Raw genomic sequence first — 23,539 nt, 5'->3', positions numbered from 1 at the left:
TTAACAGGTGTCTCTCTCGCTCTCTCTGTGTTAGAAACTGTAGGTATACACTAAACCACGTTATGCACTACATGATACTTTATGCATGTTTATACATATCACAGCCAAGTAAGTGACAGTCCAGCTCTGTATAAAGATGTAGATTTAGTCAATAGAGAAAAAAATCCTTTAAAATATTACAACAGTAATAGCACAACTCAATACAACTGATCAGTTATAAGTAGTTTTAATGATTTTTCACTTTTTGTATATGATAATCCTCAAAGTAGCATTCAAAAATATAGTGCAAAATATTTATTCATTTTATTTACAAATAAAATGTGCAGTTCAGCTTCTTATCCTCATCACAGTAAATGTTATTCTTCTATGAGATGAATAGAAATTCAGAAACATTTGAAGAGACAAAAAGTTCATTTTAAACCTAAGAACAAAGATCTTTCCTTCAGTTATATTTTTGTAGAAGTTACACAATATTAGTTTTTTAAAAATTGTTTTCAGTTGAAAAAAAAAAATGAAATTCCAAGACAACACTAAAGAATTACATAGGAAAGAATGGGTTTTTAAAACCATAAAGTTAATTTTGCTGTGACAATCACAATGCAAATTTCTTATCTACATAGAATATAAATTCTTTTGCAGCTAAAACATAGAATCTTTACAATGTAATGCTTTTTCCCTTCTCACTCTACAAATTGCCTTTAGGGGAAAAAGTATTCTAGTATCTTCCTTTCCCTCTGATGAAACAACAGATGCTTTGGTTAAAGAGCAATTCGTGCGCAATAGTGTTTTAACTTGCAAGGCAGTACTCCTTTATTAAGTTGGTAGAATTCCACTAGCTGGATGAGATCAGTAAATCTGGTATGACCATCATCAAGGGTATAGAATAGCTTCCCATCATCTTCCAACTGTAAAAATGGAAAAACAAGATAGAATAAAATCCTCTTTTGCTATGGTATTTCTTCCCGATTGAAATACTTGTTTGAGAAGTGTTCTTGTAGACCAAGGTAGTCATAATTTTATGACTACTGAGAGAAGGAAAAATACAGCAATCACTCACAGCAAGATCAAAAATAAACAACAGAAAAATAATGCATTCTTTAACTTCCCCTTTAAGTTTGGTACATGCCTAAAAGGAAAGAAAAGTGAAGTAAGTATAGGGATATTCTTTCTGCACTAACAATATTACTTTATGCCTTTGCTTTGGAATGATAGCTGGAGTTAATATGAACACTGATTTTTCACAGAGTGACAAGAAACAACCAAGTTTCAACTTACTCATGGATTTCAACCTTTACTCCATTCATATTCTGTGTAACTGCTACATCACTTATTTTGTCACTTATTTTGCAAGGTGCAATGAGGCTACCCACTAGTGCACTGGTGTACTTACTGTACAAGAAACTGCCCATCACAAAAGGAACATGCTTGATGTACTAGTATGTTCTTTCTTGTAGGGGAAAGAACTGCTGCAGCTCCAAACACGTGTATTAGCAAAGATACAGAGAAGAAAGAAGAAACTGCAAAACATACCTTGAAATACATACATTGACTTTTAGATGCTTAAAAATTTACAACCAGTATTTCCCTATTCTAGGTTACCAAACATCAGCTCTTGCACAATTTGTATTGCATTGGTGACTATATACTTTCTCAATTTCTTTCCTTTACTGCTGATACATCTAATATCAAGAAGCTTCAGTGCAATAGTGACTAATTAGTATCAATGTAAATAGAGGGTAAAAAACCCTATTTAAACTATTTTAAAAAAGAAAAGGGAAAAAAAGATACTTTACAAGATTGAGAGAGTAATGAACAGAAGATCCTGAAGTAGGGCTAGTGTAGAGTAGCAGATGATGTGCTAGGGAAAGATGCAACTATTCTACTTCAGGACAGGGGAAGGGAGAAGAGTAGGTAAGTAAGACTTCCATTAGAGTAGGAAAGTTTATCTTCTCTTCCCAATGACTTCATTTAGAAGATTAGCAGCAACCAGAAGCAAAACCTTTACCCCCTCAAAAAATACTGTTCTGAACTCCTTAGAGAGTATTGTTGTAGCAAAAACAGAGCATGCAGTAAGTCAGGGTATTGAGAATGGCATGAGGGATACTGAATGCGACTGGAAATTAAATGACAGAACGGAACTGAAATATGCCTATGTTTGGGGAACTAACAGTTTCCATATTCTCTCTCGGGATTAAGTCGTTCTCATTACAGATATTTTTTTTTCTGGTAACTAGCACAGGATAAATTGCTTTACTTTAAAAACAATTAAAAAAAATTTCCTTCAAGTAAGACAGGTTTTGCACTTAAGTGGTACAGGTCTTCTAGACCATCAGCATGGAAAAATTGACCCAAGTCTGTAGACAATCTATGTCAAAATAAAGAATCCCTGGTTCCTCCAAAGATCCTACAACAGGAGAGCAAGGTTTTAGCATGCGTGTATATGATTAATTCCTCAAATGCACTGCTTACATCTGCAGAAGAACATTAGAATTGACTAGATAATGGTTTTGAAGGGAAGAGGAGAATCATCTAGCTCAGAGGAAACTGAAGATAACTGCAGCTTCCTGCTACATCTGCTCTTAGAGAAGAGAGGATCTGCTTCCTGATAGAGAAAGAAAAAGTGGTCTCTTAAATTTGAGAGTTAAATGACATCCCAATGAAGTAGAATCATACAGTATTTGTATGGAGTTCAGAAGGTTTTCTAAACCACACTACAGTTATCCCAAAGTAAATACTAGAAGCAACCACAGTCAATAGAAGCACAGAGATCTTGCACCTGGGATTCTGATCACAGAGCATATGCTCATACTTGCATGGGATCCAGAGCATAGCTATCACTTTCAGGTGAAGGACTCATCCATTGTTTGTACCTAACACAACGAAAATCCTGGGCAATTCTTTTAACAAACATTGATTCACACCTTTCCTCCTCCCAAATAATGCTTCAGTTTATTCTACAGAAACTTTTTTAGGGGAGGATATCAGCCACAAGCCCTACGTAAGGCATACAGAAACTTGGTGAATGATCATAGGGGATCACCAGATCAGAAACAAAAAAAATGTCACTACACTCATTTCTACTGAGAAACAGAAGAATCTCCTAGAAACTTCAGTAGGAAGAAACATGGAGGCTAGAGTATTATGGGGTCTGGAAGAAAGGTTCTTGTGAAGAGAGAAGAAAAAGTCTGCTCAGTTATGTCAAGCATCTGTGGCTAAAACACATAATGCTAAAGTGTTTCCCATCTCAACAAAAGCAGCCTGTAAAGAAAACAGTATAAACCAGCTCTAGAGAGAGTGGAAGAGATGAGGAAAGCTGGCCATTCTGGCAGGAGAACTGGATGATATCCTTCAATGAAAACTGATGGAAATATTATTTCAATTTAGGAAATTTCAGCTTACCTATAAGTAGCTAGACTAAATAAGGATATCAATATTCTGCTAAAATTGTTCCCCTGAAGAAGACCTGGACATGAATTTACTACAATAATGTGAATCAAGAAGAGAGGTCAGCACAACATGTTTGACTCCAAATATTGAGAGAAACTATCCTGAACAGATGAGTCAGTGAGATATACATACATGTTGTAGGCAGTCCACCTAAACAGATGACTAAAAAGAAATTGTGCACATATTGAAAAATGAAAAGGCAGTATGACCTCTATTAATACATGATTTTCATGCCATCAGGGTTGCTTCTATTCCAGTTCAAATAGATTTGTCTATTTTTTCAAGACACTTTTTAGGATTTTGTAATACCAGTCAAGCTTTATAACAAATCAAACAGCAAAGCTCAAAAATGTTCAATTCTACTCAAGAATACTAATTATTTTTAGTGATACAGGTATTATGTTTACATCTTCCATATACCAGCAAAAGAAAAAAAATCCAGCAATATTCTAATCACAATTATTCAATTGTTTTGTTTTACAACTGTATATATAAACTGAAAAAATTTACTTACTGGTACAATTTGAAAATGCTTTATTTTTAGTCCATGACTTAATGACAATACAAATGTTTTGGGGTTACTTTGGCTATCACGTACCAGGAATACCCTAAAAGAGATTGAAAATTTTCACAGTAAGATCACTCTGGAAAGCCTTTTGTAAACATCCAGTTAAAACTGTTGTAAATTCATTACAGAAGTACTAGTGAAAAGCAAAAATAATATTAATTACCTAAGTTATGCTTTTAATCAGTATTTCTTTGCAAATGTGTCACTGGAAACACTTTTTCTTAAATTCTTCTTCACCTTGTCTATTATGTGAAAAATATGCATTCTCAGAATGAATGACACTGTAGGCATTAGTTTTTACACTGCATAGAATTACAATGCGTCTCTTTAGACAGAAAAGCACCCCCAAAGTTTGTGCTTTGAACAAAATTTTTCTTTGGACTCTGACAGTTACCTAAATCACAAGCATTACAGGGAAAATTCAAAAGGTAGTTCAACAGGAAGTTTACAGAAAAGGTAATGCAAGACATACCAGAATGATTTTCACATCTGGCCAATATTCATAAATGCACGCTCACTTCTGCACATCAGCAAAATTCCCACTGAGACAGAGCTACACTCTGCTCACTTTATAGCATCGTTATTCAAATCACAACACTCTCAATGGCCAACAGTGTCACTGCAACTAGTTCATTGATAACTTTTTCCAGCCAGGTTATGGACAGACATAATTTTCACAGAATCACAGAATTGTACAGGTTGGAAAAGACCTTTAAGATCATCGAGTCCAACCGTATTTTACCATAATCCTGGTAGGATAATCTGCTACAGGCAAGGGATAATTACCAATAAGAGACAGCTTTCACTGAATCACTGAGTTTAGGATATCGGCAGAGAACAAGTCTGGAGGACAGAGGGAAGTACCTGATTCACAGCCTTGCAGTGGAGAGAGTCTGACCTGCTTGTACTGTGCAGGTCTGGAACAGATATAGCTAACCAATGTACCAAAGAAGGGAAATGGAGGGACAGCCATTGGCAAGCATGCTCCTCTTTCAGGACACCAAAGGAATGGACAAAACGGACTTGCAGGCATCAACCAAGTGAGCACTAGCGGCCACCTACTTTTGCCCAACCACATACCAGGAATTAGAGCACAACTATTATAGGAAAAGAAAGGAGACAAAGGCTTACAGTGGATTTTCACTGACTAACGGCATGTATCCAAACTGCTAATTTCATCCTCAAAGTTTTTAAGAGTTCTATTTTTACAAACTAAGAAAATACCTGGAATTAAGAAATTTGGAATCCATAATCATTCAACATTTTTATCAAAATCCCCATCCAGTCTGATTTGGAGCTGCGATACTAATTCAGTTATTAAAGAAGGCTAACTGCCAACTCAGCATATGGCTTGTAAAAGCACACGGCAAGTATAAGGACAAGTCAGAGTTCTCAATAGACTCGGGCTCTCCTAACAAGCTCTCTCTCACCACCTAGTGGCCTTTCACCCTCTCCAGGACATGAATGAAATTTTTCAGAGCACAGTCAGACCCTTTGCATAAACTTAAATCTTTTATATGTTTGTCATTAAGGACTGGCATTTTATTTTATTCAGAAAAATGACACTATAAGAATGTGCCACCTTCCAGATACCCAAAATGGGGTCTCTACACCCAAATACTGGGATCCACATTAAAGAATACACAAAGTAATCACATTGGGTAGGAAAGAAAATGCAGGTTGATTAGGATTTATGTTCCCATTCATCAGTTCTTTTAAAGTCAATTTTCTTACTTTTTTCCTTGTTTTAACAGCAAAGATAAGCAACATTTGTCCTCCTTCATATAAAACGATCTTTACTCTTTTCTAACCTTATCACAACAGACCTACTTTAGTTGTCAAAGAACCTTTAAAAAGATCACTTTATTGTGAAGAAAAGGTTGTAGTTCACAGAATCTTAGAAATCCTGGTCGGAAGGGAGCTTTTTAGACATGCTGGATGACTCCAAACAACTGCTCTCTCATAAACTTATAAGGAATTCTCTGAATGACCAGTTGTATTTTGTCATGGGCCTTTTGGTAATGCCATTATCCCATTCATCAATCAGATGCCAATCAGTTTGCAATCCTGTCAACCATTTATCACTGAAAAGCCTTCAAATGTCCTTTAGGGAGTAAAGTATGAAATCTACAATATTGCTACATAAACTTCTTTGAGCAAGTTGGTTTTACCCTGGAACAGCAGACCCAAAAAACTTTATTATTTCATAGCACACCTTAAGAATGTTGCTGTTCCTAATTCTGTTACTGGGTTATTCAAATACTGAGACTACTGTAGATCCTTTATATAATAGTTCCTTTATCTTCTATAAGCCGTCATGAACAGCGTATTTGTTGGTACATATGGTATTACAGAGGTCCTACCACCTCTGTCATAAATGCAGGAGATCTCCCTACTTGGGATCACCTTAAAATGGTCAACGTGGATTATTTTCTCTGCCCCCTGCTGCCCCCTGCCCCCGAAGCTAAAATCTTATTATTCCCATGAAAAACTTCTGTATTTCTGGTGATAATTCATTCTTTCAGCCTGTCAAAAAGCACAGCATTTGTCACATGCTGTAATGTATTCATGACTTCATTGTAACTCCTGAATATGTATCTGACAGCATATGAGCGCTCATTCTACCATGTTCTAATCAATTCTATACAGTCCATGCAAGAGTATCACCCTCACCAAAACCGCAATGCATATCTCTGAATGGATCCAAGAATATAACATAAACAACACTGTACTAAACTAATGTTAGCCAGGTATTCACTTTCTCATTTCAAACACCATTGCTATTTACTCGTCAAATCTATGGGATTTCGTTTAACTGGGTTTCTTTCAGTGTACTCACTGAAATACACTGGAAGATTCATCAGCCCTAGAATGACATACTGCTCAGAAATACATGTTGGATTCACCCCCATGTCCCATCCCTCTCACGTAACAAATGCAAAAATGAATGCAGAGTAAAAAAGCAGTTTCAGGATGATTAGCCGGGCTTAAAAACAGAACCCCTGGAGTTAAATAGAAGAAAAAACACAAAAGGGGAAGTCCAATTAGCCACCCTTGCTGAGTATGACTACTTTTGTCTCCCTTTCCTTCCGATCTCATTTTTTTTTTCCTAGATCCCTTTCTGCAGATGTAGAAAACAGTGTTACAACATACTTAATTCTAAAACTGAAGGAATTTAACCAATAATCTGATATTACAGGTACCTAACTGGAAACAGACTCAGAGAAACTTAGAGTTTTATGGAATTAATCATTGAATGAAAGAGGCCCAAGTTTATATTTAATACAGGAGTAAGGTTAAAAATATGGAAATATGGAAAAACAGGAGGATTTGAACATAAAATACCTACTTGCTTTCTCATTTTTAAAAATTAATATTTAAATGAGAGAAAAACAAAAGCGAATAGTCTTATCATAATTTTTATTGTTTACTATTAACGGATAATACAATTTTTAGTCATTTCATGAGGAAAAGCATACTTTTTTTCCAACAGCTGTCTCTGCACAGTTCATCTTAGAATAAGGTTAGTCAATGTTTTCAGGCTTGCTTTCATTCTTTCATCACTAATAAGAAATACAAAAGACAGTGGTGCCAAAGTTGACAGTTCCCAGAGAATATTGTGCAAATACAGAGCTCAAGTGCCTGGCTCTGAGCAGACATAAGTAATCTGTCAGTGACAGAATCGAAGTGTTAGATCACCACTTTATTGCTTCCAAAAGATATAAAATAGAAACCAACTGATCCCCAGATAGCCCTATATAAAAGAATTTTTATTTCTATTAGCTAAGTGTAAATCTTCCTTCCTCCATCTCCCCCCCAATAAAAAGTACATGAAAATAGCAGTTGTTGACTAGAAATGTGTCTCAGAAGAGTTATGTAAGAATTAACTTACCCATCTACAAGTCCATGCTGCAAAATAAGTCTCTGAGCCTCTTCTCTAGAGATTTTATGATGAAACCATGACTGAGATCTGTGTATAGCTGTAGAAATAAAGATCTTTAAAAAACATGTTCCTTTTGAAAGAACCAGCTATTGCATTTCTATGGCAATTAACTCACACATACCCATGTTAGACATGGCAATAGGACTACCATGTGAGTTGAGTCGTAGACACCCTCTCCTCTGTATGAGAGAAGTAAAAACATGATTTCAAAGCTTTTTTGTTTTTTTTTTTAAAAAAAAAAAATCAGAAAATACTATTCTGATAAAGCAACGGTGTTTATACCCGCCATGCTAATCCTTCTTCAACTGCAACTGAAAGGGCTTCTGATGGATTTTCTATAATTCTGCTTCTGTGTCCTGAGAAATCCATTGCTACTAAAGAGTTTTCTGAAATGCTTCTCTGCAACAAAGAAAAATAAATTTAGTTTGTTAATTTTTTAAAAGATCCATCATTTAGAAGTGAGCTTCTGAGAAAACATTATGTTTTTTAAGTGGTGTTTCAAGTATCTGCAGTGTTTCCCATCAGAGCCAAACTCATTTTACCCTAGGGAGCATTTGTAATTCCAGTATGCTGCTGCAAAGCTCAGTTTTACAGTCTGGCAGGACAGATCATCTTTTTGCATTGCTGCAATGGATGATAAATACATCACTTTACCATAAACTATTTATATTTGTAACTATAACTAGCCCTTTGCATGTCAAAACAAGTCAGGAAACTGTTATTAAGTTGTCCAAGTAACAGAAAAAAAAGATAAAATACAAAATTCTTATACATAACCATCAAATTAACAAAGATTTGCAATATTTTGCTATAAATATGTCATAAATTTATATATTTTCTATATAAACTTTCACTCAAAATGTACTGGATTTAATAATTGAAAACAGTCATTTCCATGGAGTTTAACTTCTATTTTAATGGCTCAAAAGTTGGCATGCACTGAAATATCAAATAGTTAAAAGAACATTCTAGCATTCTATAAGTTAAAGTAACATCTGGAACACAAGAGGCCCAGATTTCTGTAGGGTTAGCAAAGCTTCCCAGTCCAAAACCAAAGCAGCTCTGTTTTGTTCCTGTTTGGTTACAAGCATGAATGTAACTAGACATGGAAGACAGCAATTCTGTAGTTCACTGTAATTCTTGATACTGTTAGTCTAAGGTCTGCCTGAGTAACTGTAACCTGTAAAGAACTTTGTAAAAGTAAAAAAGCAAGGGCAAAATAAAAGAAAATGTTTGCCTCTAGGAGAGTGGAGGGAACTGCTTGTAGCTGACATGGTTGTGAGTTATTGAGGAATGTGAAACATGGAAGTGGTTCCCCTACAAAGTATGTTCATTAGCTTGTGCACTTAATTCCCAAGTTTATCCAATTTGCTGTCTAATTCATGAATTATACACAAGTAGAAAAATAGTACCATGCTTAATACTGGTTATAGATTCTTCCTGTGTTAGAAAGTACATGAGCTAAAACGCACACAACAGTGTAAGAGGAGAGAGTATCAGTAATGGCTCCCAGATCCGTTATAAAAGCAGCAGCTGACTGTTGTAACAGCTACACATAACAGAAAGTAAAGACATGTCAGTGTATTAAGCACAGTTTTGAGGCCGTGCTTATTAGCAATACCACTGAACACTATTTTTGTGAATACCTATAATAGCAAATGCATATTTTAGGCATTTCAACAGCAAGAACTATAATAAAAGCTAAAAAAATCCACCATAAAATCGCTGTCACAAGTCCCAGCAACAAGTAATTTTTGCCCAATTTAGCCAACAAAAAACCACAAAAGTGATATAAATAATCCATGAAAAAAACTCTGAAATCAAGCGACTCATAAAGAACTGGCATAACATAAGATATTAAAGAAAAGGACAACCTGATCCAATCCCAACTATCTGACTGAGGAGATGGATGTCTAGTATAGGCTGTTGTTCCTCCCAAACTCAGTTCTGCCAAATTATGGTGTTCCCTTGAAGTCCAGTCAGTATTACAACAGCTGAAATTCATCTTAAGTACTTAATATTTTATATTTAAAAAAAAAAAGGAAGTATTACTGTATACTGAAAAGGATGTTATAGCTTTCTTATTCATCATTTACAGCATGTGTAACCTTAAACACTTTGCTTCTTTTTTAATGCATTTACAGTTCTGCTGCTCTGTTTTCAAAATCCTCTTTCCATTCTTTTTGACAGTGATAATAAGCCAATGAACTCCCAAAATACTGGAGATTTGACAAAGGGAAAAAGCCTGTTAACTGGTCTGAACTACCCGATTTGTATTAAGTAAGTAAATGAATTAATTAGCTCTCTAGTCAACCCTGACAGCCCTGAAGTTTTCAGCAAGCATTCGCACATGCAAAGATTTGCAGGATCAGGTCAGTAGTATAACAGACACAAGTTACTTTAAAATAGCATGATGGCAGAAACAATATATTTATTCATGGAGCTACTGTGGGACATACCATAGGTGTTATATTCAAAGGGCTGCAGCCACTTCTACCTTGATATGGTTGCATGTAATTCTGATACAGCTGCATCCCATACTAAAACCAGAAAATAACATGGTTAGCATTTTAAATTATAAACCTAAGCCAAGTAAATTTTTTTCCGGATGTAAAAGATAACACATGCTTTTCTTTACCATTAAAAAACAGGGACAAATGCTGTTAGGATAAGGAAATGCACAACGTCGTTGTTGCTGCTACCTTTATAAATGTACACTCTGCATTAAATACTACCCATTTAATACACCAACTGACCTATTCCTGTTTTGTCACAGACACATTTTAAAAACATATTAAAGTTCCCTTCTTGTGTATTCTTGTAGCTTTTGTTCAACATTACTCAACAATCTCACTGAATTCAACATGGTTACTTATAAGCACATGCTTAATGTTAAGTATATGCAAGACTGAGGCTTCAAGACATCCTCCCACCCCCTACAATGATTCCAGTAATTTGGTCTCTCTCTGTTTGTTGGGATGAAGAAAAATAAGCTTTTGGAGTACAAAATTGATATTGCTATTGCATGGGAACCTAGAATTACATTACTCCTCTACCTCACAGCATCAAAATTTCACATAGTAAACTTAAGCAAGAAGTTAAGTCCATACAGAAAAATTACCTTAAGCAACCTAATTGCTGTCATCCAACAGGTCCTACTTTGTTCATCATCTGCACAGAGCTGTTTCAGGTCTCTGGTTCCTCCTGATTTGTTAGGCTAGAAGGCCACAGCACATTTTTTTAGCATTAATGCATATCTTGAAGATAATACCTGTTGAAATAAAATCCACTAATTCTCCTATTTTATAAAAGACAGCTGAATATTGTTTTCAAAAACCTTAAAAGAAACTTAAGCTTACCTAAAAACTGTGGCTTGCTTTAATATGTATCAGAATAATAAGCTTGTACCTTAAAGCAGAATCCATAGTTTGTTGGTGCTCCAGAAATCTTTTTGCCTGTCAAAGACATGTACATATCACTATTGCTGAATTCACAGAAAAACTGCAGATGCCTTGGCTCCTAAAAAGAAGAGCAATGTAATACAGTTAGACTATTTTTAGCCGGCCTCTCTAGATAAGAAACTCAGAAGAGTATAGTAGTTATCCTGTTCCAAAATACAGTCTTACATACTGCAGTTTAACTGTCACATCATGAAATCTAGAAAGAGACAACTCAACATTAATTTTATAATGCCAAGAAAAAACACCTCAAACTAGTCAGAGTTCATTCTTCTAGAAAGGGAGAAAAACCAAAGTACAAGTGATATCATTTCTGGGAAAACATCCACTAAATTCAAGCCACAATAACATTAGAGTAGGAATCAAGTTTTGAGAGCAGTATGCATTTCAAACATCAAAATAAAATATACTTTCATAATCTGAAAAACAACATACTGTAATTATTAGTGTCCAGTACTATTTCTAACCATTATCTCCATCCCCTAAGGTTAATTAAGTCAAGAAAGCAAACAAAAGAAATTTGCTGAAGGATACAAAAACAGCTCAATGAATACTCTGGCAGTTAATACAAAAAATTCAGAACAAGAAAAAACATTGTTTTAAGTGGTTTATGTAAAAGGTGTCTCAACTCCAGTGTACCCTGTTTAACATAATCAGGTTTAAAGTATTGCCATCAAAAAGTTCAACTAGTAAAATGAAAAACTGTCCAGTGACAAAATTTGAGAACTCCCAAAATCTTCCTGTAAAATCCTTTTATACATAGTTTTTTGTTTATTTTAGATAATGAAGTATTATGTCCACCTTTCAGAGCATCTACTTATACTTCAGAATTTTAACTACTATTTGAAAATTCATTTTAAAAGGGCACTCTGTTAACTGATTGGAAAAATACTAACCACAATGAAGCAAAGTTATCAGGCAAAAAGAAACTACTGTTTCTAAGACAATACTTCCCCAATTTTATATCTCAATATCTCTCTAGATTTTATCTATAATAAATAGATTTTTTTTTTTCCTTTTTATCACAGTAAGTTGAAATTCAAATTTTGGTTATTATTACAACAAATGATAAATACATAGACATATGCTCTAACTTCATAGTTGCCTCTCTCTTTTTTTTCTTCCCTTACCTTAGATGTACCTTTAGTGGAAAAATAAAGGCCAGATCTTCTCAAAAGAAAGTACAGTTTTTTCCACGATTTTTTCCCCTGCTCCTTTGCATGCAAATAACCATGAATCTCAGGATACGTGCTGGAGCTTAGGAACATCTGAAAGAAAATATCAGACATGCATTTTTCTTTTCATCTGAAACCAGCTTTCTGTTTCATTAACATACTCAGACAAGACTAAGGGGAATAAACCCCTAAATCCACTATCTCACCACGGTAATTCAGTTATGATTGCATCTAATCCCATTAAGCGTACCTCTGATTTAAGGCATGTAGAACGTTACACAACTCCAAGGTATGCTAAGCAAGTTACATATTTATATGGAACATATGGTTTGAAATGAGAGCATTAGTTATGCAGTATGTTGACTTCAGCAACAAAACCAGTGTAAGAAGTTCTGATCCCATGCCTTAGACCCTATTTATATAAAACTGCAAATCAATGCTACCAAAAAAAAAAAAAGTGCCATCCCCTCCCACCCCTGTGTTACAAACCAGATAAGGGAACTGATCTGAGTCAAAATTAATTCAGGAAACGAATCACAAAGTCTGAATCACAAAGCCATGCAGGTCAGGCAGCTACTACCATTTTCAAAAGGAGGGAACAAAGGTCTCAGGACCTGAAATGGTGCTTAAGTAGGAGCTTTAGCTGAAGCAAAAACAGGAGAGGTTGCCCAGTCACCAAGACAGCTCCTGTCTGTGCTCAAAGTCATATGGCATAGAGTACTGTAAAAAGCTGTATCAGGAGGAAGGAAAGAGGACTTAAAAGTCTAAGAGATCAGCCATTTTGCCTCCAGAACTGCAAGAAAAAGGTGCACACCCTCACAAGCCATAGAAAAGGCAGAATGATATGGACAGACAGAGAAGTTAACTAATGCACTGAGAGAAACTAACTGATGCACTGCCTCTACTCAAGGTATTCAATGGCTTCTCTTTAGCCATTTCAACCAGACATTGTCAGAGTGCAACACAGCTGTTATCTTGCTAAGACCAAGTACACAGTTCTACTCAGTCTGCAAAAGTCTCCACTAAAAGCTGGCAACCGTGTTAACTTTATTCTAGTTTCATGTAATGCATTAATTTTTATTACTCTTCTTCCAATAAAACTACTCAGAACCATGACTCACATCTAAACAGACTAACCTAGAATTCTTCAATTTCCATGTATGCAAAGGAATCTGTGTTGTTACTAAACTCTTCAAGCAACCTTGCCCCAGACTGGCCTGCAGAATCAGAAATACTATCTAGGCTTACATAGAAGTAGGGAACAAGGGATTTTCTGGTTGATATATGCAGCTTTCATTGCTGCATTTTCCTCCTGTCCGCTGCCACTTCCAGAAAATCTGATTTGAGGACACGAAGCAACAGATTACCAGGCAAGAGACAGACTGGCCAGTATCGGACTGCAGCAAAATGATGAAGTGAACGTGACTTTGGAAGTACACCGAGTTCTTTGGCCACTAAATAATGCAGTCCAACCAAGATACACAAGGTTTCTTTCACTTTTATTGTTTTCCTACCTTGCAGACCGATGCATGACTGTACCACCTGTAGACCAACATGAGCTAATGAAATTCAGCTGGTGTGAATGCAGTAATATGGGCAGGCTTCATTTGAGAGGGGAGTGCCCTAGCCCACAACTAGGAATGCATTATGAATAGCTTCACTATTCAACTGAATAGTTAAATTACAGTAAGACTAGGTACATCTATCTACATGTGCTGCTAGCACACAGCTGTGTGCAAATGCAGTTTAAGCTATTTCAGCCACATTGAAGCAGACAGATAGGTCCTGGTTAGGTGTTCCAGCCTGTTAATCTTCCCATTTGCCACGAATTAACAGGTTCACTGATGGTGAATATAAAGGCTGAATTGAAAAAGTATTTTAACTCCATAAACAAAGTCAAACGGAAGCTTTAGGAAAATCTAAAAGAGTCAATGTATGTAAAAACAAAAAATAGCATCTTTTTAGGCTTTAGTGTCTCTGCTGAAGACGAAAGGAGTGGCTGGCTCCCAGCCTGCACAAGCGTCTTCCCCAGGATTTCTGCCATAAGAGCTTCAAACCAGAAGCACTGTCATGAAAAACGCTTTGCTTACTCAGCAGACCAAACTGGAGGAGGAATACAAAGCTCCGCTTCAACAGTCACTGTTGTACCCATGCTATCAATTAAAATAAAGTAGCAATAATGCTAGGAAAAAGGCAATCTTAGATCCATCTTTTTCTAAGACAGCTGAGGACTGTGTGAGAAAATATAACATGAACAAGCTGCAGTCAAAACCATTAACTGTCACAAGAAATGAGTGGTAAAAATATTTCAGAGTGAGAACTGAATGTCTGTAATAAACACCTAAAACTAAAGAGAATAGAAAAGAGAACTTCCTTGGTTTTTTTTTTGTTCTGGATTGGTTTTTGTTGGGGTTTTTGTTGTTTTGGTTTGTTGGGGTTTTTTTAATGGAGGTACATGCAAATTTATTATGGGGCGAATAGGTCCCTGTTTATGCAGATAAGAGGTAAACAAAATAGGGCAAAAATAAGAAAAATAAGAAAAGTCCTTAACATAGGAAGAAGAAGTGGGGAGAGTTAAATTATGGTATGCTGCAGACAGGGATTATTGGTCACACAATATGCAGAAATAAGCTTGTACCCTCTCCCCCACGCACTGAAATATATAACATGATATATAGGGAGGTGTCAAATGTCACCATGTCTTTCAGATACTAATATATGACAGCACCAAGGACTCAATTACCATTTCATTAGCTGTAAGACCGACCAATTTAAAACTAATCTGAACAAAAAACAAAGCAAATAAATGTCTTTTGTTGCGGGGGGAATCAATCAACAACAGAAAAAACAACAGAACAGGAAAAACATTGCACTGTCTCAGATGAATATAATAATAAAAAACACAGAAATACTAGATGTCACTGAATGCAATAAAGATTGAGAGCTGCACTCCTAACTATGCAACTTATTTGTCTGCACCTTCCACATTTGCAGTGAAAGAATGGCTGCAGTAGCGGCCACAACAACATTTGCTAAGGTGGATGCTTCTCGAGCACTTACACACTATTTTGGAGAGTTAAAGAAGCCATCATTTTCCTAAAGCTCTGTGAATCAAGTTTGAATTTGATGACTGATTTCTTCAAAGATGTGATGACAGCTGGCAATGATCCAGCCCAATGCTACTGGGAATGAGCAGGATTTTCCCCTGAACCTGCTGATAAATTTGGGGGGGGCACCAAGTAATTCCAGTGAAGAACTGACACTGATTCTCAGTATCATCTCCTATAGACTTCAGTCAATCTGAGGGGTTTAGACTGGGAGAAAGGCCAGCAAAACCTAGAGTGGAAGATAGGGAAAGGCAACGGACAGACTAGAACACATCTAGGACATTGACAAGAGACTGAAATTCAGTGCATGGCTATTTCAGCCTGAAGACTGGAACGGAGTCAGATGAGAAACTGGTCAGGGAAAGAGGGACTTGCTGTGGCAGAGAGATTAAAGAAATGAAAGCTTGAATCTTGAATCCGTGAAGGCAGAGAATAGGAACAATTAAGAACATGGGGCAAGAGATGGCAATGGAGAAAGGACAAAAGGAAAAGATACTATCAGTAATTCTACCTTTCACAAAATTATACGTGTTTGTCCTGGTAATCCTGTTCTGTCTTAAACTTAATTTTTGCATACATAACATTTATTTTTTTATGTTTATTTAGGAAAGACACCTGCTCCCTTCTTTAAAATATTCTACATCAGGTGCAAGGTTTTTTTCATTGTTCTGGAAGATGGCTTGGACATGTGCTATCTACAATAGCTTTTTTTAATGTATTCACATTATACATAAAAAGCCATTAGAAAGAAGCAGCCAAATTGGTCAATACAAGACTTGAACTCTGAACTTCAAGTCTACCTACAGAACCCGAATATCAACTGCATCTCTTAAAACAATGAGGAAGAGCGGGGGAATAGGTCTATTCTTAAAGCAAAACCAGAAAAAAGTGTAATTACCCAAGTAATTTCAACCTTCTGTTTTGAAGATGTCACTGTTAAATTTAAAACACTGATTGATATACTGCATAGTCAAAAAAATTCTGCTAGAAATATAATTAAAGATTAAAAAACCAGAATTACAAAATTGGATAAATTGGAATTGTTATTCACAGACAAAAAGAAAATGAAAGAAACCTAGGATAAAATTTTGACCTTTCAAAGTAATTTAAAATTTCCTCCTCCAAAAATTTCTTGACTTCAGTGAGGAGACCTACAACTCAGAAGGACTCAATTCTGTCAACACTATCTATGCTGTGCAGTCTATTTATTGGAAATGCTGTCATTAATAAGAATATAAAAGGATCTAGTATGTACATTAATTCATCTAAAATAAGAGTTGCTCCAATAAGCAGACAACATTTTAAACAAGCCCCATTTAAAATTACATTCAACCAGTTTCACATCTAATTAGACCAAGTGAATTAATTTGTTGCCCACCTATGAAAGTTGCTAATTCTCAAAAAACCAAACAAACAACACACCCCCAAACCTGAAAATAATAGACTATTTCACTACTATGGGGAGAGGCCTCAGATTAAAATCTTCATACTACATTCATTTTTAACATGTTTTAAAGCATCTAATTTGCAAAAATAACCTAAAGCAAGTTCCAAATGATCTATACTGCCTACCACTAGACATGTACATACAGTGTTGTGTCTCAGAGCAGCCATACTCTAGTCAATATAGTGACACACTTTTCTTATTTTAGGCTAAAAAGCTTCATAGCAGAGATTAAACCTCTCTCTTTGGTATACATAGACATTTGGTATATGTCAGACCTAGTAATTTTACTTAGCCCATGCTAAATGGATAGGAGACACATAAACTTTTTTTTGTTTTTGAGGCTACTTAGATGCTCTGATTTAAAGTCATCAGCCAAAATACTCACTCTTTCATTTTCAACGGAAGTCAAGAAAAACATACCTGAAAAACATTTTACTTGCTTACAGCTCAATCCACAAAAAGCTATAAAAGTATCAGAAGTGATTTTTTAATCACTTGTAAGCACTGAGTTCTTAAAACTAATGTCTCTCTTGATACTCGACCAAGCACATCACAAATAATAATGCAAGCCCATTAACTTGTCTTAATGAAAGTTTCCAAGGAAATAGTGACACACTGTAAACAATTTACCCAACCGCTTCTGCTGAAACGTGCGTAACGGCTGCACAATCCACAAATGTATTCTCTACTTTGTGCCTAGTAAGTTTCATTTGACAAAATACAATTAAACAGACCATACAACATAAAATAGCAGCAGAGGAGAGTTTGTAACAAAATTTTTCAAGCTATCAAAATGGGATGTAACTATACGTATTTAGAATGAGTCTTAATCTTACCCACAAGCTCTGCACACATTGTACATATCACAATATGGGCTTAAGGAAGTTCTGTGCAAGAGTTATGGCAAACAGTCTCATTATTTTTTTCAAACTACCAAATTACATTTGCAAGCAAAAAATATTAAGTTCTATTAACACAGGGGACAAGATTTTCTAAATTAAATGTTTATGTTAGACTGCAGAATCTATTTGCTATTTAGGTAGCAAAAGTGAACCACTTTTCATTAGATATGCAGCATCTTTTGAAATTACAAAGTTTTTATTTAGGTTTGTAAAAATTATTTACAGAATCTAGCATGTGTCAATTAAATTTAATTTGAAACATTTTTTACTATATTTGGGATAATCTTAACCTCCTGACTAACATCCACTTCTGTAAGGATAGAACTATTTAATACAGAAGAATGCTTTGAGAATTAGTTCTTTAATGCTTTTCATTTACTAGTGGATGCTATGGTAAAATGTATTATACAGATCCAAAAAACATTTTGTAATTTCTATATTTCTTTTAGTTCTACCTTAAATATCTTGTGTTATTATGTTGCCTTTCCAATCATTCTTTATACCCAAAACTCACACGTTGTTGTCTTAAGACCAGTGAAAATTCTTCTATTAATTAATTTTTCTAGTGACAAGCAAACAAGAATGATGTGTATGTTCCCACCTTTATTACTCATTTTTCCCCTCTTTGAGAAGTAAGATGATGATCCCTGATATGGTCATTCTGTGAAATTATTCCCACTGTAAATTAAAATCTTGTGTCCACTTAAAAGATGACTAACACTGAGTGACCTACCATATTTTTTTTCAAGGCTACAGTAGCCTTCAAGCTAACAAATCATACTAGTCAGTCTAAATTTTCTACTCATTAAGTTTAACCATTTAACTCTTTTTTTATATCCATTTGTATCACATTACCCATTCCTCAGTATTCTCCCAAGGCCTGCTGTTAATTATGTGCTGAGTACTGCAGCACTCCACCTTTTTAAGGAAACAGGGTCTTTCACCTGAAATACGCAATAAAGGTATTAACCATTTTTACTGCATTTCATCTGTTTTGGCACTTCTTGATTCTGAAAGAATATGCAAGTTTCCAACTGTGGTCATATAATAACTGTCTGGAAGGGACACATCACTTCATATCTCATAAGGAAGAAAAGTTATTAACCATGTTTTGAGTTATTCAAAACCTAGCAACAGATCCAACAGTGACAAAGAGCTATGCTCACACAACACAGACAACTGGAAATTCTGAGCTATGCTGGCTCGTCTTCATTCAAATATTACATACCTGTAATATCCCAGAGTGGCTTACAGCTGCATTGGTCTCACTTGGAAAAGATATCATATGATCTGGAAAAAAGCTCTGTAACAATAATAATTTGTATCAAAGTTATGTAAAAATAAATATAAAACTTCATATCTCTTTTGGACATAAAATTAAAGTTCTCAATGCAGTGCAAGACACTGCAGATTCTCTGATCCAATAATTTCAGCTAACCTTAATATCATTCCTAAATTTGTGACATTCTATATGTTATTTGCTGAAAAACTTAGAATTTTGAGAAAACATCAATGTTCTCTGGAAGCAAGAGGTTTTCATACACCAGTGCAAGTCATATTGCAGTACTTGGCCCTTAGTGTTGTTTTTCTAGCAGTAATTTCTATTGCTGTTGACATATAAGACTTGCCTGGGGCTTCAATATGCTACAAAGTAGAGAGGATATACACCAACATGCTGAAGAATATATTGTTTTCTATTGTTTTAATTACACTAGAAACACAGTAAAATATTTCGGTATAACTTCCATTAACAGAGAACGAGTCCTCGCAGGTTTTTTTTAATTGTCCATTTTGTATGATATGAATATGACTTAACATAAAAATCTGACTACATCAATATGGTGTCATTAAAAAGTCTACATTTAAAGTGCCAATTTCATTATCAAGGAAAGCTCAAGGGGTGATTTATGGGACAGACCTGCAGCTGGGGAATTCAATATAGTCATGCAGATATGAACCAGCCAAGAGTTTGACCATTACTAATAAAGTTTTCTCAAGGCTTGGACAAGTTTGAAGCTAATATTCCCTTGACCATCAAATGTCTGCTGACTTTCATGTTTAATAAACCTGAACTACCAGTAGGCTTAATTCACATCAACTCACTTCTGATAAAGCATGCTTGCTATACCTGGGACCAGCGTACCCAGAATAATAACTCAACAGGAACAGTAAGGACTCTGGCTAGCCACAGCTGCTGATGCTAGTCATAGCTGCATGTCTGCCACACTCCACAGCTGGTTCCACTCACTGGTTAACCATTTCACAAACATCTTTGAAAGCTTCTCTACTAACTGTAGATCATCTCAAGCTTGGAATTTTTCACTTGTGCAGTGATATCTCCATGTCAGAGGAGTACATGATTTGCCCAGAGAAACACAGGTGGAGCAAGAAAAAAAACCCCTCAGATCTCATATCTTTTGCTATCTTAATATTTACGTCTTCATCCTTTTCACAGGTAGATAATTTGAATTCCCTTCCACTTTTCACCTTTCAAGTCCTCATACATTTCTGCTATTTCTCCCTTTGACATCTGAAACAAGCTGGCTTTATAAGAGACAGCATTAGGAGTGATGCAAATATACCATGCATTGAGCAACCAGATGGTGAGTTTCTCATGCTGAGCTAGGACTGCTTCCATGGCCTTTGCCATCAGCCAAGGTCTGAATCAGCAGAATTAACCTTTGGCAACACCCTTGAGTTACAAGTTGTCTCTGCTCTCTTTCTATTCCTTACATACACTAACTTGGTCTTCACTTTCACTTACTCCTCATAGGATATGGCTGCTCATGGCCTTTTGTGTCAGTTGTCATTTAGCTGCAGCTGTGAGAAGCTGCCATTGGGCAGCGCTAGGCCATAACATTTGATTTTCACTTTAACAATGAAATCGTCTTTGCTACAGATGCCCCTCCTCACACTGCTTCATTTTATATTTTATTGTCACTTGATGGAAACTTCACTCAATTTCAAAAATTATGTATTTTGTCGTAGGTCCGTGTGCAAACTTCAATAAAGTTAAACCCACGTCTGCCCCCCTCACCCCCCCCAAAAAGTAACAATATTGATGTTTTATAATTGCAACAAAGGGACCAGCCAACAGTTACACACACTACAATATATTCCTATATCCCATATACTCCCTCCCAATTATTCCTTTTGATTCATGTTACACTAACAGCTTTACATTCTGCCTATCTGTGCGTAACAGAAAAGACTATTTTGCAGCAACAACAATTGCACTACTTCACAGATACATTGTTAGGACTTACCAGTGGATTTTTAAAAAACTCATACTTGGCATAATTTTTTCTAAAATACAGTTTGTTTTCCTCTTCCATTACCCAATTTGACTGGACTTCCATCACTAATTCATGATCTTCTATAGCTCTTCCTGTAAAAAAAACCCCAAACAAATTAAAAAAACCCAATACATAACCTGCACCTAAGAGCCTAAGAGTAGAATGTGAAAACACAAGGGTCAGATAATAAAAATATTATTAAATTAAATTAATTTAAATGAATACAAAACATGAAACAAGCAATCTGAACACAGTCCATTAATCAGGTCCATGTTACACCAAGTTACTGTTCCACCTCAGTCGGGCCCAACTTCTGAGGTAGGTCACACGTGGGGTTTTTTGCTCATGTTTTGTTGTTGTTGTTTTCTTTTACAGGGGCAGCTGAGGGCTTTATTCCATTTCATGGCCAAATCCATGTTCTCCCTGCAGAAGCCAGGCAGCTCCTGCTGTGTGACGCATGGGGCAGCAGGCAGCAGACCACTTCAACCATTCACTCAGCCTGTCTGGGGTGTCAGGAATGTCTTTCTAACGCTCCTTTCTCTAATGCATCATTCATACAGTGAAAGTTATCTGCAATATAGAAAAGCATTAATTTGTTGTCTTCTCCCCAGGTCCCTACTATGTCCTGAAGCATTTCTAAAACTGCAAGTGAACTTAGGGCATTTCAGTGTTTTGATGTTTTTGCACAAATGAGGGATACTGAGAATTTTAGCAGCCGCAGAACTAGCATATGCAAACGGAATGGTAAAAGTAAGCCATGAAAAAAACCTAAAGAAAACAAAACAAAAAAAATAACCTACAAAGTGAATCCTTATGTGTAGTTTGGCTTTGCAGTGGGGCGAGGGGAAGAAAAGGCAATGAATTCAGTTATTTGTACCACAGCACCAGCGTTCAGAATCGGTATTCTCACTGCTTTAGTCTGCTTCTGCTCCTCAGATTCTTGAGTGAATTTTTTGATTTTACAGCAATATGAAATGCACTTATAGGAAAGATATAGAATTTAAGAACTTTCCTGTAGATGTGTTGTGCATGTTTATGTGTTGCATGCTCTGAGTAATGCAATGGGACTACTAATAGCACAGCAAGTTAAGCATAAATCCTGAAAGACTATGGATAATTTCTGTACAATATTAGTTATACCACCTTTTTGGTCTTTTTAATAAATTTCAGCAGCTTATGAAATCATGTAACAAAAAAAGAATGAACATGCTTCCAAATGAGTATAGAGTTTTTGTGGCCACTTGTACTTTGTTGTGGACTCAAACTAATGAGAACAAGATGGAGTTGAACAAAGATGTAGATCTCATTTAAATGATCATTGGCACCTCCAAATTTAAATTACACCCCAACAATGACTTATGGGTTAAGAACAGGTTTGAGATCTAAACTTATGTCTCCCTGCCAATTATGGGGTTTTAACATCCAATTCTGATCATGGTTTCAAAGGGAAAAGACAATTAAAAATATATTATAAAAACCATGTAACTCACAATTTTCTGATCACATTTTCTACACTTCATTGCATTACCATAAGGGATCTTATGATGTACTTTAAATGAATGTTGATGCTCTCATATAACTGCAAGTTGTTAGAAACTTTTTAAAAAATCATAGCAGATAAAAGAATTGTATAGATTTTTTAAAAAACTTAATTAGGCATAACATTAAATTAATATAAATGGTAAATTTTGCAAGTGGTCCTGGCTATACAAAGAGCCTAACTTTCATAAAGTGTAGCATGCACAACCTTCTAAAAGATAAAAATCAAATCTCAAATTTGAAATCATTAAAACCTCTTTAGAACTACAACATCTTTTTATTGATCTTCTCTTGCTACCTCTTTCGCCAGTCACTGCTTCATGTTGCCACACTGCCTCATCATGTGGGAACAGCCTTATTGTAGCCTGCAAATGTATAAGCTTCTTCAAGAAGTTTTCAGCTAGCAAATTTAGTGACAATACACTCATACAGCTGAATTTCACCTCAGTATAGGAAAATATCAAGCTCTCGACTAGCAGAAGACAAAGCACTCTCACTATCTACAGATCAAGTAGGGAAAAGTTAAACTTCCACTGAATTTAACTCATTCTTCACTGAATTTAACTCATTCTTGAGCCCATAAAGACAGAGATTAAGGATGCTACATGAAACTCACATTTTGTAACCAGATCAAATGAAGTAAATAAAAACATAAAG

The 23,539-nt window shown here is 35.7% G+C and overlaps 1 protein-coding gene across 1 annotated transcript in view; it reads right to left on the bottom strand.

The window, feature by feature from the left end:
- Positions 1–654: 654 nt before the first annotated feature.
- GRB14 (growth factor receptor bound protein 14) overlaps positions 655–23,539 on the bottom strand; it is a 47,538-nt gene continuing 24,653 nt past the window's right edge. The window contains exons 3-13 of the mRNA XM_075511739.1: positions 21,314–21,435; positions 19,276–19,350; positions 12,547–12,684; positions 11,367–11,477; positions 11,080–11,175; positions 10,418–10,498; positions 8,241–8,357; positions 8,080–8,137; positions 7,908–7,995; positions 3,962–4,055; positions 655–905 (exon numbers count right to left, since the gene is read on the bottom strand). Coding sequence (XP_075367854.1) covers positions 759–905; positions 3,962–4,055; positions 7,908–7,995; positions 8,080–8,137; positions 8,241–8,357; positions 10,418–10,498; positions 11,080–11,175; positions 11,367–11,477; positions 12,547–12,684; positions 19,276–19,350; positions 21,314–21,435 — 1,127 coding nt within the window. The 3' untranslated portion in view covers positions 655–758. The remainder of the gene's footprint in view (positions 906–3,961; positions 4,056–7,907; positions 7,996–8,079; positions 8,138–8,240; positions 8,358–10,417; positions 10,499–11,079; positions 11,176–11,366; positions 11,478–12,546; positions 12,685–19,275; positions 19,351–21,313; positions 21,436–23,539) is intronic.

Source organism: Mycteria americana, chromosome 9 (assembly GCF_035582795.1).
Source record: "Mycteria americana isolate JAX WOST 10 ecotype Jacksonville Zoo and Gardens chromosome 9, USCA_MyAme_1.0, whole genome shotgun sequence".
Classification (NCBI taxonomy): Eukaryota; Metazoa; Chordata; class Aves; order Ciconiiformes; family Ciconiidae; genus Mycteria; species Mycteria americana.
The sequence above is the reverse complement of the archived record's forward strand: the minus strand, read 5'-3'. Positions and strand labels throughout refer to the sequence as shown.